Genomic DNA, 19,785 nt, shown 5'->3' with positions numbered 1-19,785 from the left:
AAAATTGCTGCAATTCTTAAACTGACTGGACCACCACTGCACGTGCGAAAATGAGACCACACGTATACCATGCCCATTGGCCACATGGAATGCACTTCATTTCGTCACCTTTCATTGTTACCAGACTGCTGTATGGTTTGGCTTCTATGTAAAAAAAATTCAACTACAAATTTTCTAATGCACTGAATGTGCTCAAAATTCACCAGCTTGCTGTGGTGCGAGTATGGCTTGACATCTAAGACATAACTCAAGCTTCAAAGTTTTGTGTCATGGCCCCTTGAACTCTTTCCTTACTACCATAAATGTGCTCATTTTCAGTGCTTTTATGTTTTGCCTTTATATTTAAAAAGGTATTGTTTGTAACGTATACCATAATGCATAAAATTGTAGCCCAATTGTTGTTTTGAATGAAAGTAAAGCAGGAGTAATTGCTTGAAGAGTTTTCGAAAATTCGTATGTGAAATTTCAAAGCACCTCAAGAGGCATGAATGAAAAGAAGAATTTACAATGTTTGATAAAAGTACTCAGAGTAAAAAAATCAAATATACTAAATGTGCCTTGCTCCTCGATTTCAACCTCCCTAAGTTATACCTTGGGAAAAACAATTTATGCAGATTTTGTGGCATGAATATTATCTATAGTGATGCCTATAGTACTTTGTGTGAAAGCTGTGGCTTTATAAATGTGAAAAACAGGTATGTGCCTGTTGCGCAGAGAGCGTTTAATTTGACTTGTTGCAGTAAGTGCCTGGTTCCTTTCTGCATTTATCTTGAAGCAATGGCTGTCAGGTTGGGGAACAGCTACTAACCTCCTCACACACACTTATTGTGCTCGATCAACTTCATTTTGTAAGCAAGTTGGCTTGGTCGTGTACCTTGAACTGACACTGGAGTCATCACAGACACCACTTTTCTACAGTATTTATGACGTACAAGCACCAACAGCCACGAAGAAAGTGGCAGTGTTCCCGTATATTGAGCATTTCTTACATACAGTAAAACCCCGTTAACTTGAAGCTATAACAACCATAAAAAATTTCAGTGAAGTGGAGTACCGAGATAAGCGAAATCACAAAAATAGAAGCTCGCTGGCCGTGCATAGACCACATGGAGCCTTTCCAAAATGCCACCAGTAATATTCTCGGTCACTTTTGTGTGCATCGGCACCAGATGGATCGGCGTCTGTGGGCAATAGTGTTAATGGCACTGTGCCAAGACAGCATGCTTGGCACAGAGTCTGCACTATTGATCCTAATGCAATATTTGAAGCCATTCATCCGAGCATAACCAGCTCTAGACATCCTAAAAGCCGATACAGCTACTTTCTGTATCGTAATGATTTCCGTCTAGACAATTTCATTCCGGGCAAGTTGGTAATCCGTTACTAAAGTATTATTACGCGACAAAAAGACAAGGACGGGAGAGAAGAACACACACACCAAGCGCAAACTTTCAACTAAATTTATTGTGCCACTGAATCGGTTTATAGGTGCGAAGCAGTATAGACTGCGCATGCGCTTACATGAACTAAATAGGATTGCGCATTTGTGTAACATAGTTATGAGTCAAGTGATGCCACCTCCAAGAAACTTAGTTCTTTTTCTGAGAGAGCCAGTGAAGGGGAACTAACACACTTATCACTAAATTTTGCAATCTTAATAATAACCATATTATAATAAATAATAATTGTTTTACCGTAAAATCTCGAGAGATAGCCCACCTAAAATCGAGTGAAAATATGAGGTGGGCTAACTTTCAGTGTGCAGTAAAGGTGTGGGCCACAGTGTAGGTCTGGGTGTGCAGGGGTTGGTTATCTTTCATTGGATGGGGCATCTCTTGGAATTTTACGGTACTTTTAGAGTCGTTAGATCAGCGCTAAAAGTAAAGAAAAAGCACGTTGTCACATGAAATAAATCTGCGTCACAGGAGTGTTGACTGAACCCAGAGTTCGTACACCTTCTTGAAATCGTTGAAAACCCTTGAATATGGAGACAGTCAAGTGTCCTTAAATTCCTTGAAAACTGGGGCTGGGGGCGAATTTTGAACATTCAAAGAAACTCCACACCGGGGCTATGCCGTTGACACTGTCTATCAGGAAGCGATGCTAGATAATTTATTTCAGAGTGTTGCCAAGCGATGCAATATTGTGTATCCACAGCCACTGACGACAGACTTTAAAATTACCATTGCCATCCTGGAGCTAGACGATGCCTGATCAAGCGCTGCCGCCGTTTTGTTGTTTTGCTAGTAGGTTTCTACTGCAGCCGTCATGGATACATTTTTGAGCACTAGGCTGTAGAAGTGCGTCACAGAAAGTGAGTCATCTGAAGAACTTGAAGCACGTGTCCAGCTCAGCAGCTGCTTAGCTGCAAGAAATTGTAGCTAAGGAGATTTGACTACTTTCCAGTTTATGTGTATGAATAAGGATTGTTTACCCTCTTGGAATTTTGACCTTTGGTATCCTTGAAATCCTTGAATTTTCAGTCTAATGTTCTGTACAAACCCTTATTGTACCACGCTGTAGCTGCATAGCCAGGCGCATCGGAATGCGATGAAGCCAGAGTGCTGATATCTGTCTGGAACAGATATCCGTGCTCGCATTGTGCTTGGACGCTTGCTATCTCGCTCGCACCATCTGCGCATGCGTAAGTGTGTTGGTGTGCGCCTGCAAACATACGTGTAGTTTGTCCTTAATGGAGGGATGTGGTGAGCTAAACAGCAGTCCCCACATGGATTTTGCAACTAGTTTTCTTATGGCTCGTTGCTATGGCTTGTTCCTATGATTACCTTGTTTCTATGGTAACCTTTTGCATAGCTTAAAACTTGTTAGGGAGACAGGTGTATGTAAATTAATTAATAGTACTTTATTGAAAAGTAAGATTTTAATCTTATCAGCTTACGTACTTCTTGTGGCATATCTATAGTGCCTTAGCTCATGGGCACATGCCGGCATCTCCTGTGTGTTTTTATTGCGATAGCAATTATATGGGCACTCCACTCTGCCATTGTCGTTGTCACGTGAGGTTCCGTTTAAAGTCCAAAGGCTATAAAATCGTCGCCATGTGCCGTATTCTGTATGTGTGAACGAACGCATGCGAGGGTGAGCCGGCGATCATGGCTCTATTTCGCACACGCACGAAGGCGAAGCAGGAAGGCAGCGCGATGTATTCCATTTGCGCGTAACGCTCTGAAGGGAGAGAGAGGGCCACATACTATGCCAAGCGACCGTGCTTGCCCGCCGGGCTGCAAGGCTTGGGGGGGGGAGGCTGCATACTACTCTGCGTGCTTCCACCTGAGCGGCTGTATCTTGAAAGCCATCTGCGGCGGGGGCAGAGTCCTTCCTTACTCGTTGGGGTGGCTCAGTCAGCTAAGGCGTTGCGCTGCTGAGCACAGGATTGCAGAATCGAATCCCAGCCGCGGCGGCCACATTTCGATGGAGGCGAAATGCAAAAATGTCTGTGTGCTTGCGTTGTAGTGCACGTTAAAGAAACCCAGGTGGTCAAAATTATTCCGGAGCCCTCCACTACGGCGTGCCTCATAATCAGAACTGGTTTTGGCACGTAAAACCGCAGAAAGAAGAGTCCTTCCTCCCTTCGCTGTGCTTTCTCACGGCTGAGTTCTCGTTAATGTGAGTGGCGGGACGAAGGTCAGTTCGCTCGCTGCTGCTGCGGCGTTTACTCACTACAGCATTTGGACAGCGAGTTTCTGCGGTCATCGAGTGAGATGCGTTCATGCTTGCTTGCGCACAGTGACACTATGCTTGTTAATTTAGTTAGTATTCCCATATTTACAAGTTCATACAGCCAATTAAACTACTATCCTTCGTATAGCTGTCCACTACTTTGCTATCACAATCGATGCTTCGCCTTTCGGGCGAAGTATCGGCACGGCATGGCGCACACTCATGAGAAGGCACTTAGGGCACAAGCCTGCCAGAAAGCATGGGTGTGGTGCGTACTTCTGTTTTTATCATTCACTCCTTAAAGAATAGTCCTTGTAGAAATTTTTTTATACACAAAGTTGTAAAGTGTTGTCCAGGGACCACGCTACTGCAAGAATATTTAAAGAGGTTGCTAAAGCACAGATAGAAGCAAATAAAATGTTGGGAGTCCATGTTATGAGGAGGTGAGCTATACATTCTGCAGTAGAGGCTTTCCCATTGCCTCAACCAATGCCCACAAGCGACATTCTTCCATACAGGGGCTGAGGGCCCAGATAACATTTACAGATAAATGCCAGCCTACTTAATTTTTTTTTTTACTTGCTGCACAACACATTTCCAGAGGCAGTTTTGCGCGCTGTGCATATCACGGGGATCCCCGAGTGGTTTAGGCTGCTGCAGGTGCTGTGTTAGTGACTCTGATGTCTGCAATGTACTGATGGGTGAAGTGGCTCCACGGAGAAGGGCACATACACTTTCATATGAATTTCCAGCTGTTTTCATGGCATCAATAGGTGTAATACTTTACAGCCATGTTTGTCACTGCATTATTTAAGTACTATACTTGTCTTTTTGCAATGCCCGAACTCTGTGTTGAGCCCCGCCTCTCTCATACCCCCCACCCCTCCCCTTTCCTCACCCATGGATGTGTTGGCACAGATGTCCGTGCAAGCGCGAGACAGTTACAGTGCCTGCTGTCATTTCTTCCTGTTGAATAGCTGCCAACGCTCCAATTTCGCTTAAAGACTACGAATTTGCACTCATTCTAAGAATTTACAAATGTCTTGTCACATTTTACAAAAACTAAATCCTGTCTGCAAAAAAAAAAAAAAAAAAATTGTTCGTCTGTCTCCAACATGGCAGCGCCCTTGTAAGTCTTCTGATTGTGAAAGGACTTCAGAGGGGTACCTTGTTGGAGCAAGTTTGTTCAGACAAATTCCTGAAGCAGGCATAAATTAGCAACAGCTTAAGTCACTTAAAAAGCCACTGAGATATAAAAACGGCGTGTTGCTTGCAAGTTCATGCTGTTCCAAGTTTGCTACTGCTTGTGTGCTGCTTCTAAAGATAAATTATTGTTAATAAAGTGTGTATGTGGTCCCACAAAAGGTGTGTGCTATTCCCCCCTTCTGGTGTGGTGTCCGCTTCGTTTTTTACAAATTTTAAAGTTCACAGTTGGTAGGTATGCTATTGCACTATTGCTGCAAGAAAAGTGGTGCATTTAAGCTGTTCTCGTTGCTTTGAAAATTCTCTGCTGAAAGAGTCGATATAACTGTTATGATACTATAGCTTTCTTTCTTCAAAATCTTTAATCAATCTATACCTATTGACCCTTTTCGCGGAGCAGTTTGGTGTAGAGAAACAAGATGGCGCTTTCGGCAGCGTTCCGCATGTGGCCTCAGCGACAGCGCACGATTGCGAAACCATTACCGCTTCTACCTTGCTTCTGTGCGTTCAGCTGTCAGAAATGCGACCGAGTTTTCACAAACGCACTGTGCTCCAATCATGCTGGATTGGATCATGTGGATTGAAGACATGTGCAGTAGTTGGCTGCAGAAATAGTGGCTAGCATGTTAAGTATGGAATGAATCTGTGTAGCCAAGTTCGCGTACGTGTTGCAGGCACTTCGAGATGTGCTTTTTTTTTTCTCGAGGATACAGAAATTTGCTCATCTGCCAGCATTGTATCGTTAACCTTCAAAGAAAGGGCTTCAGTCCCAGAACGTCGACAAGAGTGAGTACCGATCATTAAACAATGACAAAGGGAGCAGCACCGCTTGCTGTCATAGTAAGTTTCACGCACAGTATCTACACACATCTACTCCAACTGGCACGGAAACTTATGCCCACTCTATCGCCAACGTGTCAAGAATAAATGAATGGGCACACACTTGAATATATGCACACTATACGCGGACAATAAATGAAGGACTCCACTGATAGCGCACGAATGATCGAAGCTGAATGTTTCGTGATGGTCCACAAGAATAAGCGATTTACTAGTGATAATGCATATTTGCTACAAGGTATATTGCAATGTACAGAACAGTATGTTTCAAGCCTTGTACTCAGCAAGAACAAATCTATCAGAACTGAGCACACCCACGAGTTATTAGGCAGAAAATAATCAGATAGTGACAGCACAGAGGAACTTTACTGAGTCATAAACATGACAAACCGCTGCTTCAAAATATTTGCCAAGTAAAGAACGAAGAGTAGAACACACTACTCCTGATTCATTTCATGAGCGGAAAGCTTGGAATACATATTTAGCCCCGCTTTTAGAACAAGCACCATATACGCTGCTCGCGCCATTTGGAGATAGCTTAATCAGCTCCGCTTTTGCATATTCTCTGAAGCTGTGGCCAAAGCTTCGTGTCGTCCACCCAGTCACCGTCTACGACATCACCTGAAACAGAGGTTTGCTAAGCCGCAACGGCGTCATACACATCCATTGTAAACACAGAGGCAATTGAGGCAAGCAAAGGACGTGTGACCATGTGATCAAACATGGCAGCGCCCACGGCAACGCCGCGAAATGGGTCAATACTATTACTGTGATAAGAGTTTCTAGAAGGCTTTTGCCTGTCCCACCACTGAAAAATCCACATTTTTTTATCCTCTTCAAATTGAATATGTACAATTTCACCTGTATGCTCACCTTTGCTATAGTCAAGTTCTGTCAATTCAAAATTGACTTTAACCCTTTCAAACGCTATGTAGACTTGTGTACACCAAGATAGTGCATCAACAGCAAAAGCACTGATGAAAGTAATGATATTTAAAATGTGTTGCATATTTCTTGAAGCACTTATGATTGGAATTGTGCTGCAATTTTGGATAACATGTGCAAAATGTTCTAGTAAAATGAATGGCAAGGTAGACGGTTGGGTATTCTTGCTAGGTGACAATATGTTGTAAGTAGCGGATTCTTGGTTTTGCCACGTAGAGCCCCATAATGAAATTTTTTTTTTAGCAGGTTCACTCTCATTTTTTTTCACAATGTCATGCACCAGGCACAATTTTCAAGCGGCGGGATAAGTGCTTTTCAATCTTTTCAATACACAAAATAGTTGATGTTCTCATATTTGATGTTTCTGTAGGGAGTTTCCGTGTGGATTCCACATTCTGTACTCTTGACAAAAATCACTAAAGAATTGAAAATTGTTAATCTTTTCTGCAGCTGTACACTTTCTATGATTCTGAAGATGCAAGAAATGTGATGAAAGTAAGTTTTCAATCAACAGGATAAAGTGGCATCTGAAAGGGTTAAGAGGAAGCTTTAGCTCCGGGATCCTATCTAAATACACGAGAATGAAGAAATTGTTTTTCTCAGCAACCACTGTGCCGATTTCGATTAGGTTTGTTGCATTTAAACGGCAAAGTTAAAGTCTAGTGACTGTAGGAAGCAGATTTTTGTATAGGCCCTAACTTAAGAAAAAATCTTGCATCTTGCAAAATTTAAAGGGGCCCTGAAACACGTTTTGTACATAAGAAAATATTGCCGATCTGTTAACGAGGCTCCTGTGAACATGTTAACCAAATGTTATTGCACTGCATGCAGCAGGGAATTTACAATCTTGTGTCAAAAGCAGTGAAAAATCGCTTGCTCTCTGCTTTGCAATATAATCATGCAGAGTCATTGCAAGCAGCAAAGCCAACAACAGCTATTGGCTGATTTCATGATCGCGAGAACATCGTCAGTAATACAATTATTGCTCATTTGAGAACTGGCTACAACGCACTCTTTTCTGACTCCCGTTTACCCTCCCATAGAACTCAGTCTATACGCATACCGCTTACAGTGCTGCGGCGCGAGACTGAAGTACCGGTTATAATGCGGCTACCGTGGGAAAGTCCCGCTGACAAGCGTGGTAGCAAGCATGCTTTTCAACGAGGTGCGCCTGCCGATGGGAGAGGAGAGCTGAGAACTGAGACTGAGAACCACTGCTGGAGCGCTCTGTACGACGCAGTGCAAGAAAATATTACGTGTTGGAAACGCGGTAAAAGAAGCAGAAACTGCGTACGTAACCTTGTCAGCAGCCATCATTAACAGCAGCCTACACATGCTAGAGCCGTGATCTCCTCGAGTTTTTGACGCCAGCGCCACACGCGCAGGTAACAGAAGTGGCAACAACTCTCCCATAGGCTGCCCCGTGCGCTCTTTCCACTACCCAAGGTATTCTTGTACACTGTAGCACGAGCATCGAGTGACACTCTTGTTTCTTGCGCAGCATTTCCGGTTGACCTCCTGAGATGACCGGTTACGAAATTCAGCAAAAAAATTTTAAAAATAGTGCAATACAAAAATTATGGGCTTCATTATAGATATATCAGAGCATAAGTTTAATTACGAGTTGAGTTACTGAAGTGTCCAGAATAATTAGAATTAGCTGAGATGACCGGGAATGAAATTCAAAATAAATGAGAAAGAAATAAAAAAATAGTACAGTACAAAATTCATGGGTTTCATTATAGATATATCAGAGCATAACATTAGTTACAAGTTGAGTTAGTGAAGTGTCTGTAACAATTAGAATGCATGAAAAATCACTGATCACTGCACACCAATGCACAGAACACCAACGTCGAGGTGCGAGTCAGATTAGGGTCGCCTACCGTTTCTTTTTTTTTTTATTATTATTTGTCTGCGTCATGCGATGACCATGGGTACTTGGACATTAACCTTTCAACGTTCTTAAACGGATGCAAAACTCCCAGTCGCACGCTTTGATTCTCGGATATGTGCGGCTGCTTGGTCTACGTGTTTTGCATATGTGCAGGCCTTGAAAATCGTTGTTTTGGCTATAGTGCGGATATTTGAGACTCCGGCGACTTACGTGGTAAGCGGTCTACACTGTATATGTCTGCAATCTGAAAAATGCAAAAGCCATTTAATCATTGCGCTGCCGGTCTACACACGACAGTTGCGTGATGCTGCGTAGATATAGCAGCTGCCACTGGGTGCTGCTTGAGATGTTCAACCTTTGGGCGGGGCCAGCAGGGCATTGCTCCTTTGCGCCCCCTTGCCGTCTCCCGTGTGCTTGCTAGACCAGCACACTAGTCTAGTAGGAATGAGAGAGAAAGTTGTTCGCCTCTCTGGCAACTACGGCCAACTTCACTTGTGTTTGAAGGATTTGAAAAATTTTTGCAGCAGGAGATTTGTGAGGCGACGTAATTGAATAATTATGTCATTCTATGATTAGTTGAAAAAAGTGCTTCAGTGCCCCTTGAAGAAAACTTACAGTATCAGGTGTACAACTCTGTATCTCACCAATGAAATGCGATATCACAATTCTATAAATAGCACATAATAGACATCTGAAGGGAATGAAATTGACATATTACACATTGCTGGGAAATATTAGTTTGTGGGGGGGAGTAAGACTTCTGCAAAACCTTCGTAACATAACAATTTCATGTAAGCTGTAAATTCATGCATCAATTTCGTCTACTTTAGATGCTCTAACGCATGCAGTTTATTTAACTGCAATATGTATTTTTAGAGTAATGATAGATTTCTAAACTTCATGCTTCAATTTTTTGAAACTTGACAATTTCTGGGAACTTTTGTAAAACATTCCAGGCCATAAATCAAATTTCTACTTGCTAGAGATTAGAATTTAACTTTATCTCTCAAATCCAAGAAATTTTATTCAAATTGGTCTAGTGGTTGTCTGAAAAAAGCATTTCTGTGTCTTACATATAGACACTCGTGTAAGGACTGTAGTTCTGTTTTTTTCTCACTATTTTGACAAGGTGCAGCCCTTACACAGGACTGAACCATTTAGTTTGGTCCTACCTAAAAGCCGCTACTAGATCACTCCCGCCACCCGCTGTGGTTGCTCAGTAGCTATGGTGTTGGGCTGTTGAGCACGAGGTTGCGGGCTCCAGTCCCGGCCACTGCGGCCGCATTTCGATGGGGGCGAAATGCGAAAACACCCGTGTACTTAGGTTTACGTGCGTGTTAAAGAACCCCAGGTGGTCTAAATTATTCTGGAGTTCCCCACTATGGCATGCCTCATAATCAGATTGTGGTTTTGGCACGTAAAACCCCATGATTTAATTTTTTAAATCACTCCCGCCCTCTAGTAGTGGCACGCAGAAGTACACAGGGTGCGAAAATTCGCTAGTGGCCCCGCGCACAGCATCGGGGCACCGAGTGCGGTTGCTGCTCCTCCTGAACTTTTTTCCTCCAAATTTTGGGCTGCCAAATTGGGGTGCGGCCTTTACACGAGTCTACACGGTATTTGAATAGGGAAATTCAAGTTGGCCCCCAGCTAAAGTGATAAAGTGATGCTCGCATTGTTTAAGTGCTGCCATGATCGTACCTGAAAAGCATTTCTTTTTTACACTGAACTGACTGTATATTATACATTGTTTTTATATTTTATATTTTTACATTGTATTTTTTTAGGATACAATGTGGACTTGTCCTTTGTCTGTGTTAGTATTACACCTTGTTGCTTTTAGTTTCTGTTCACCATGCTATATTTGGACTTGCATTCTTGTGTCTACTGAATTGCCATTTTCACCTGCAGTGCGCCTACTTTGTTATTCCCGTTTCAACACCCCCCCTCCCCCCCTATGTAATGCCCTTCTGGGCCTTTAGGGTATCCAAATAAAAAATATATCTCTTAATGGCTGTTTTGTAGCCGAGTGGTAGCTGCATTTGTTTGTCTGATACAAACTGAAAGTTGGAAAGTAAGAAGTTCGAAACTGTCACTGGTAGCCGCTTCACATTTTGTAGATACCATGTTTATCAGGAAAAAAAAAGGAGTGTGTCAGAAAATTTGATTTGTCTCGCACTTTTTTTTTTTTTTTTACAGGAGTGCTTCTTCATGGCCCACCTGGCTGTGGCAAAACCATGATTGCAAAAGCAACAGCACGGGAAGCTGGTGGGTGCATGAATTTCAGTTGTGATCAGAGTGAATAAAACGGCATCACGGGAGAACCTTGTAAAATCCACGCTAAATGGGACAACACTGGTAGATCGCTTTCTTGAAACTATAGCTCTGTTTTGTCTTTTTGCATTTTTGTCACTCTTTTGTAGGAAAATGCTGGGAAGCAGCCTAGTTGAGTTAAGAGTATTTTTAAAGTGGATGTATTAATGTTTTGTAATTAAGTAAAGTATTTTAAGTTAGGTATTGCTGCAATGACGTGATTGGGAGCTAGTGCAGGAGTTTTGAGGCAGTGTCATCGCCCGCCATCTTTTGCTTTTGTATAAACTTTTTTTTTCATGCAAATCATCTGCCTTTGGGAAAAGGAGCCTATTTGGTATTTAAAAAGTGTCATCTTCCTCTTGTCATAAGAAGCCAACAAACAATGACACCAAGGACAACATAGGGGAAATTACTTGTACTTACTAATTGAATTAAAGGAATGATAAAATAATGGAAATGAAAATGGATGAAAAAAACAACTGTCCGCAGGTGGGGAACGAACCCACGTCTTCGCATTACGCGTGCGATGCTCTCACCGTTGAGCAACCGCGGAGCCGTCATCCCATCCACTTTCTGGGGTATTTATGTTTTACAACTAGAACTAACCCTGGGAGTGTTAGCCAGTGCCACCACTCACAAACCTTGGGGTGGATGTGGAACATCCTTTCTGCCGCAGGCGTCACGAGCACGTGAACTTTTTTTGGGGTGTTGGCAACTGGTCAATAAACCCACATATGCTACCTGAAGGCATCAATGTTGCCGGATTCGAGCCCTCGAATCCAGAGTCTATCTTCCTTTTGGAGCTTTTCATCCCTGAAACTATTTTTGCTGCCTAGACATACAGAGTATCACTCCTAGAATGTTTTCTCACGGATTTCGTGTCAGTATGCAGTATTAAAAGACCTACAAGTAATCAAACATTACCCTCCTCTTGAGCCCTGGCATTCCCCCTTCTGTTCCGTTTTCCGCCTCCTTCGACACAATGTCATGCGGTGATACAAGTATTACAAGTACATTTGGTTGATTTCAACCGAGTGTGTTCCTGCATCTCATTGTGATGAGCTCACTGAGCTCGAAAAGTTGTGGGAGCAGAGGTCCCTCTGCTCCCATGTCCAACTCATTGTGGGCCTTTGAAGTATCTGCCATGTCGCGCGAGGAAGCTTCAGCAGCTCGGAAGACTGGAGTGAGAGGGTGCCCGAAGGGGGATTGCATGAGGCAAAAATGGAAGTGCTGCTCCGTGAAGGAAATGCTGCACCAAATTTTTGTTTATCGCAGGTATTGCGCCAGACCTGCGCCAACACACATCTGCTCCGATTATACGAATAATTGGGAAGACAAAGAAAAAAAGAGAACCTTTGCAGTAAAAAATAATTTTCGTTGCTTTTTACAATGCCATCGGTACAAAGAATTCGCCTAATTTTGTTTTGTGTTGCATTTCGTTGAAATAGTTTCTACTTAAAATAATGCAATGGTCGTGGCCGCAGGGGCTTTTTGCGTTCACCTGTTGCTAGTCAGTCACGCAGCCTGATGTGCATTGCGCACGATTTTGTTAGTTTGGAGCTTTCTTTCTGCACCATTCTGTCCAGTAAGTGCACAAGCATATAGTGGGCAAGCTTGCTGTAGTTCCCATTGGATTGCCCATGAATTCGATCTCCTGTACTGCGGCCAGCAGTTAGTCCGTGTGCACGATCTCGCCTAAACTTGCCGAAGAGGTGTCTAGTACGAGCATACAGACTGCAAGCATTTTGCGACAGCTTGCCGCCCAGCATGGTGCTGGCCTACTGGTGCCGATGCAGTTTTGCCCAAAAAGCAAGGCATTGACAGCAATAGGAAAGTATTAGACAACTACACGCAAAAAAGTTTGTAAATTGCAGCAAACAATCACTTGCTAATTCAATTAACAAGCGTGTCACCCACTCATGGGTAGACATCAACAGGTCTCACTTGATGACCACGAACACTCGCTGTCTCAATGCTGGTGGGATGAAGAGCAGCAGCAGTTGCTAGCAAATTCCCCTTCATGCTGCCTCTCGCTTCAACGGAAACTAGGTGCGCGAGAACACCACACATGAAGCTGTCAGCCATATCTGCTTGCCTACACTTTGCGCTCACCACACAGTACCATATAAACTTGTGTAAGGGCCACACCACAACTTGTCAGCCCAGAATTTGGAGAAAGCATTCTCAAAAGGAGAAGCAATCGCGTTCAGTGCCTCGATGCTGTGCGTGCGTAAGCAAATTTTCGTGCGCTGTGCACTTCTGTGTGCCGCTACTAGATGGCGAGAGCCATCTTTTCACCACCTAGTAGCAACCTTTACACAGGACCGAACCGTCGGTCCGGTATAAGGGCCACACTTCGTAACAATTGTGAAAGAAAAGTGTGGGCTTTACATAAGTCTATACGGTATCTCCAAGATAGGACGCATGGCGGGGCTGCTGCGCTCAGCCACGCCATGCGTCCCCTGCGGCCAGACTAAAACAGGACACGTGCACTAACCTGCCCCCTTGCCTCTCGCGCGAGCTCACCCCCCCCCCCCCCCCTTTCTTGCGAACACAAGGAGACCCTGTGCATCAAGCCACCATCTTTCTTGACTCGCGCTTGCATGCTCTCCCTCGAAACTAGAGCATACGCCCCATGGCTGTGATTTTATTGCGCTTGGACTTTATACGGAACCTCACGGTGATGACGACAGAAATTTGGCTCGAGTGTCAATATAATTGCTATCAGAATAATCTTTATTTTATGTAATTATGCTCACACACGATGCACATCTGCTTGACGCGCTTTTTTCGCAGTTGCTCAGCGGTATATCGACAAGTGTGTAAGGCACATGTTATTACTACTGGGCAGCCTGGACATGTAAAAAAAAATTGCCAAAATGGGACAAGGAAGTAGACACAGACCGCACAAGGCACACAACACAGATGCTATTCCATCTTTAACTGTGAAGGCCACAAAAGTTCCAGTTTCGATTGTGATAATAAATTATTACACAGCTATACAAAGTAAGTATAGTAGTCTTATCGGCCACATAAACTTATAAACAAACATTTGCTTCCTAACGAAATGAACAAGCATGGTGTCACGCATGCACAGGCAAACGTGAACCCATCTCACTCGATGACAACAGAGTGCGGCAACAGCAGTGAGCGAATTTACTTTCGTGCTGCCTCTCGCATCAAAGCAAACTATGCAGCAAGAACACAGCGCACACGAAGCTATCAGCCCTCGGCACATTTAGATTCTGTACTCATCGCAGATCGCTTTCAAGTAAGACTTGTGCGGCTGTGCTCAGTCACACCACACGCAGCTGCCGCCGGAATAGAGCCCCCATCCCCTGGTGCCTTGCCCGCAATAAAAGACTGTGCGCTCGCGAGATCGAGTCGCCTTTCTTCGGAACGACGATGACTGCGGAAATTTGCCTGGAGTGTCCTTATAATTGTTATTGCAGTAGTAAAAATAGCTTCCTTATTTATGTTCTGTCCTGATTTGGGCTTCTTAGTTGTGCTTCTGGGCCGGTATTTTGTAGCGATGCGTTATGCTTTATTCTATATTAGTCTTATCATCCACTGCTCACGACCGGCTGATCCCGTTGATAACGTGAGCAGACCATCGCTCTGACCACTTACCAACCGCGAAAAGGCATTAGCACCGGAAAGGCATCGCTACAAAAATATCGGCCCAGATCAGCTACCAACTCACTCAGCTAGTAATTTCAAATGTAGGGATATATAGTGTCGATATAGTACAGCGACCGAATTCTTTGCTTACAAGAGGACCTATCAACAAGCCCATATATTCATCCTCAGTGCATATGCAGTATTCAGAATTCGGCTGCATCGAAGTCATCATGTCAGTACCGAGAGACCCTCGTGCTATGCCTGCTTAGCGTTGGCTTCTGAAGAAATGATGCATGTATATGGACTGTAATTGTGCATTAGCGGTGCCTGCTCCTAGCCATATACTTGCACCAAACGTAGCGGCAAGCACCAACCCAAAAGCTCACCTCTGCTCCTCAAGGAAGCCGCAAATGATCTGTGTGGGATTACTGAACGTGGAATCAAATTTGTTGAGAACTTCAATCTTCGCGCTAGCCTGCTTCGTCTGTTGCAGAGCTTGTACTGTAATTATGTATAGACGTCCTCGCTGAATATTTCGGAAGGCGTAAAAGCTGACACTAAAATGTTTTAGGAGCTGCAGTCACTCAGTCACTTGTGTACATAGCATCATACTATTCTAACAGACGTGGGCATTATCTATTTTCTCCGTGTCTCGTGCTGTTAGTATATACTGTGAATCTGAATCAAGAAGCTTAAATCAATATGCTGTAGCACGTAGTGCAGCAGTGTAGCCCCACAGCAAACATTAAATACGTTGTTAGGAGCACATTTGTTTGTTTAATAACAAAATAGAGCGTTAGAATTTTGCATTAGTAGGGGCAAGCATTAAGTACAAAGCTATCGGAACTATCGGCCAATCTCGTTGACATGCGTCTGTTTCTACCTGCTTCAGCACATTATCTTAAAGTGGGGCTGAAAACCCCAGTATAACAGAAAGCTATGCAAACTGGAGCAGTTGTTATGGTTCCTTCACTGGAAATATAAGCAAGCATCTCAATCTGTTAAGCTAGTCGTGTACTTAACCTGTATTAGACCAATGTTAGAGCGTGCTAATAGGACCCATTTCAAACTAGATTAATCAACCAAATTAAGAATGTGTAATCAACCAAATAAGAAAGTGCAAGGAAAGCCTCAAGGTACACTGGTATTCCCGAACGGATTGTATTAGCAAAATCGTATGCCTGCTTGAATTGCCTGCGTTAACACAATGCTCAAAGCAAGGGACATGATTCCTTTTCTTGCTGTTCAAAAGCTGCTTGAATGTCATTTGTATACTGCGTATTCTTCTGAGGCAAAAGCGTTAAGCATTGAAAATTTCTCTAAAGCTTTTATATGAGCTTTCTTCATGAACAACAATGGAATGAAACTGTTTAGCTTAGCAAGCTTCAGAAGCCAAAATTTTTTAGAAGACCACATTAAAGCTTCAACATATAGACAATAAAAGTGTCTAAGTACAAGTACACACTGAACACACTTGTCTAGAGTGGTTAAGTGGCCGGCTCGGATTGCGCCAGCATCCGTAGCTGCTACCTCGCGGTAACTGCTAGGTTCCACGTATGTTTCGCCTATAGCCCATGGACTTGGCGAGCAGCATGACCATGTGCGGCCTCATTGCACTCCTCATTGCATGTGTGGCCTGTGCTTTTTTTCAATAGATGGCAGCCAACTTGGCCAAAGTGCGATTCTGTCTTTACATGTATTTAGCGTTCGTGTGCATCTTATTATGCGCATCTGTTTGTATTATGTTTTGATTGTTGTACTTGCAGTGATGTAAGCATTTTACAGTGAAAGCTGTATATGGCTAGGCGAAACGAAAGACCGTTCGTCCCATATTTCGCTAAACGTCTCCATTGGCTACACCGTCAGTTACGTCATTCTCTACGTCGCACCCAAGCGCGCGCGCCATTGGCAGCGCCGTTAGTGATGTCCTCTGCGTCGTACCTGCTCTGCCCGCAACGCCGGCTCCTCGGCTCGCCGTTGTCGCATGCGTTTGATATCTCGAGTTAGCTCGGCATCGTGGTTAGCAGCATCCGCCCACCATTGGCGCTTGCATTCCACTTCGCGATTTCAACGTGGACGTTTCGTTGTAGCCGAAGCCAAAGTGCCACTCAAGAAACTCCTGCTGAAAGCGGGCGTTGGCTCGGCGAACGCGTTCCCGCCATTGTCACGTTGACGCTGCTCTGCCTGCAGCGCCGTCTCATCGGCTCGCCGTTGTCGCATGCGTTCAATATCTCGAGTTAGCTCGGCGTCGTGGTTAGCAGCATCCGCCCGTCATTGGCGCTTGCGTTCCACTAGAAACGCAAAGATGTAACCAATAATTGAGAAACGCTTCAATACAGCGTCGGGGATTATACCACTGCTAAACACCGGGGACGCACGTTTAAGCTTCGCTGGTTAACCATCTGTCGGAGTGCTTGGGCGGTGTTTTTTTCTTTAAGCTTCACACGAACAATAAAATCACATTTGGCATGAAGAAAGATATTACTCTTTGAGTTGGGCTGCTCTAAAAGGCGGACATTATTTGCACGATACATCGAAATGTAGAATCGGCCAATCACCAAATCTTGTTAATTAACTTTCCAAATATTTACGAATGAAAAGTTCAGAGCCCTTCCACTACTGTGAAGATGGAAATCAGCGAACCTGTGACTATGGTGGGTCTCCTGTACTGAATATTGTTTTGATATATTGCACCACAGCCGTATATCCAACTTTGCATTGAAATGTACTAAACATGGTCACCCAGCAATGGTTAAGATAGCCAACAGTATTGGAAAAGCTTCCATGTAACAGTCAGTTCTAAAAAGCTAACTGCAATGTGTACAGTTCTCCTTATTTTTATGTGATGCAACATGAACTCCTATGCAATGTTTGCTTATGCACTGCATAGGTTGCAACATTAATGTCATGTAATGTATACATCATCATCAGCCTATATTTATGTCCACTGCAGGACCAAGGCCTCTCCCCGAGATCTCCTATTACCCCTGTCTTGCGCTAGCTGATTCCAACTTGTGCCTGCAAATTTCCTAACTTCATCACCCCACCTAGTTTTCTGTTGTCCTCGACTGCACTTCCCTTCTCTTGGTATCCATTTTGTAACTCTAATGGACCACCGGTTATCCATCCTACGCATTACATGGCCTGCCCAGCTCCATTTTTTTCTCTCAATGTCCACTAGAATATCGGCTATCCCTGTTAGCTCTCTGATGATGATGATGAATCTCATAGGTCAGTGAACTTGAGTCAGCCCACTAAAATTTGGACCGAACCATGAGGCTGAGTTCGTGTGAGCCTGGCTAAGTAGGATTTTGGGGAGTATGCACACACATAGCATTAAATCACACCATGGAATAAATCAGTAAGCAGCTGCATCTGAAAGCTGCATCTGCAGCAAAAAGAAAATTAAGTACACAAGTGTTACGCTGTCTTTGTGTATCTTGCAAGCTGCATGATACTTAATTATAAAGGCAGTAATGACATGTGATAATTATAGAGGCAGTAATGATAGAATATGATTATAAAAGTTCATGCAGTAATACATGTAATTGCAAACTTATAAGCAACCTTGCTTCTCTCTTGTTGGGCATGGCTTATGCCTCGTGATACATCCGAACACTTGATTAGCTGTGAAAGTGCAAGAACGGTCCACATTAAAAAGAATGCTGTCATTCGCAGGAATGGATGCAACTGGCTCACTTCACGACATAATTTTGATTTGCTTTTGTTTAATGTGTTATCTATACAATTTATAAATACAAGGTGTGTGCTGGCTTTCCACATAGTTGCATGTGTTTACAGGAGGTAGAGAGAGAGAGAGAAGCAAGGAAAGGCAAGGATATTCGTGCATTAACGCTTCAAGAACAAATTGACGATGCTGTTTATTCCTAGTCAAAACGTATAGAATGTCGTCCATAACAACATGAGCAGTGCAAGGCGCTAAGGGGTAAATATGCTGAGCACTGGCTGTGCGGAGGGACAGTCCAGAAAGGGGTGTCGTGACATCCCGAAGTAGGCAGCAAAGCATAGCGTCTATAACACGTACAGTGGCTCCTGTGTCCATGAGTGCAGATGCGCGATCACCATCTACAAACACTTCGATCACGTTTGAAGGACTACGTTGAGGACTTCCATGTTTCGACGGCACTACAGCCCTTGCCTCTTAGACTACACCAATTAGTTTTCCTCGTCCTGAATTAGGGACGGGGTCGTATCGGCAACACTGAGCGATGGCGTGGAGACGGTGAACGGCTGAACAGTTGCAAAGGGGGGTCGTAATATGGACGGTTGAACTGGTTTGTCCTGGCTTATGTGGCGCTAGGCGGCTGAACGCGATTACAATAACGAGCGACGTGAGCGGCATAGCTGCACGCAAAGCATATGGGCCGGTTGTCAGAAGTACGCCAACGGTTTGCTGGGGGTTGTCCCATCCATGTAATAAGTCGCGTTGTATGAGGTGGCTGCTGGTATGACTGCATGGCGGGCTGCGGTCCGGGCCTAGCCGCGACATCTGCATAACGGAGAGGCACACTCGGAGAGAACAACTGAATCAAACATCTGATTGATGTCTATGGGTGGAGCTCCTATTCGAGGGCCTCACTGGCTTCTGCGGCTCGCCGGGCCTGATCGAGGGTCGCCTGCTGGCTTCCCAAGTCCAGTTCGGTGAGTCGCGCCTCCCACAACCAGGTAACGAGTGTGTTCGTGATTAGCAGCGAGACGGCGTGTGTCGGGTGCCTCGGGCATTCGTATGTGATGTGCTGGAGTGTCGGGGTGCCTTTACACCAGGCCTGGACATTTGTCTTTGTGTCTGTCGGGGTACAACTTGTATAGCCTGTACAAGTGAGGAAAGGTGTTTGTCTGTAGTTGGCGCCAGTCCCTTGTCTGCCCCCTGTTGAGCTTGGGATGGGGAGGAGCCTTTGTTTGTCAGCCGAGTCTTTGCATCTCCAGTATTTCTCATGGCGTGCCCGATGTGGGGGGCTCCGTTAGGGCGGAGTGATCCGCTGCTCGGCGTGTCGTATCTCGAGCCAGGCTGTCCACCCATTCAGTCGCTGTCCACTCCAGCGTGTGCCGGGCACCATGTGATCCTATGGTCTTGTGCGAGTCTTGGCCCCAGGATATGCACAACGCTGGCCCGCAGAACTCCTCGCATGTATAGTCGGCATGCATCCTAAGAGTCGGTTAGTACGTGTGTCGATTGACCGTTGCTTCGGCCGCTCGTACGGCTAGGGCGGTGGCCGCGGCGTCTGCCGTTGTGCTGGACGAGGTGCACAAGGACGCAGCCGCGA

The 19,785-nt window shown here is 44.5% G+C and overlaps 2 protein-coding genes across 3 annotated transcripts in view; one reads left to right on the top strand and one right to left on the bottom strand.

The window, feature by feature from the left end:
• The window catches only part of LOC119436399 (outer mitochondrial transmembrane helix translocase-like), a 139,801-nt gene that overhangs the window by 11,395 nt on the left and 108,621 nt on the right, over nt 1–19,785 (top strand). For both annotated transcript variants that reach the window (XR_007464070.1, XM_037703240.2), the window contains exon 4: nt 10,766–10,834. Coding sequence is in view for 1 of the 2 variants with exons in the window: in XM_037703240.2 (XP_037559168.1) it covers nt 10,766–10,834 (69 nt within the window). In the remaining variant the exon portion in view is untranslated. The remainder of the gene's footprint in view (nt 1–10,765; nt 10,835–19,785) is intronic.
• LOC119436403 (uncharacterized) overlaps nt 1–19,785 on the bottom strand; it is a 133,983-nt gene that overhangs the window by 74,367 nt on the left and 39,831 nt on the right. The window lies entirely within an intron of this gene.

The sequence above is a fragment of the Dermacentor silvarum genome, chromosome 1, assembly GCF_013339745.2.
Source record: "Dermacentor silvarum isolate Dsil-2018 chromosome 1, BIME_Dsil_1.4, whole genome shotgun sequence".
Lineage (NCBI taxonomy): Eukaryota > Metazoa > Arthropoda > Arachnida > Ixodida > Ixodidae > Dermacentor > Dermacentor silvarum.
The sequence above is the reverse complement of the archived record's forward strand: the minus strand, read 5'-3'. Positions and strand labels throughout refer to the sequence as shown.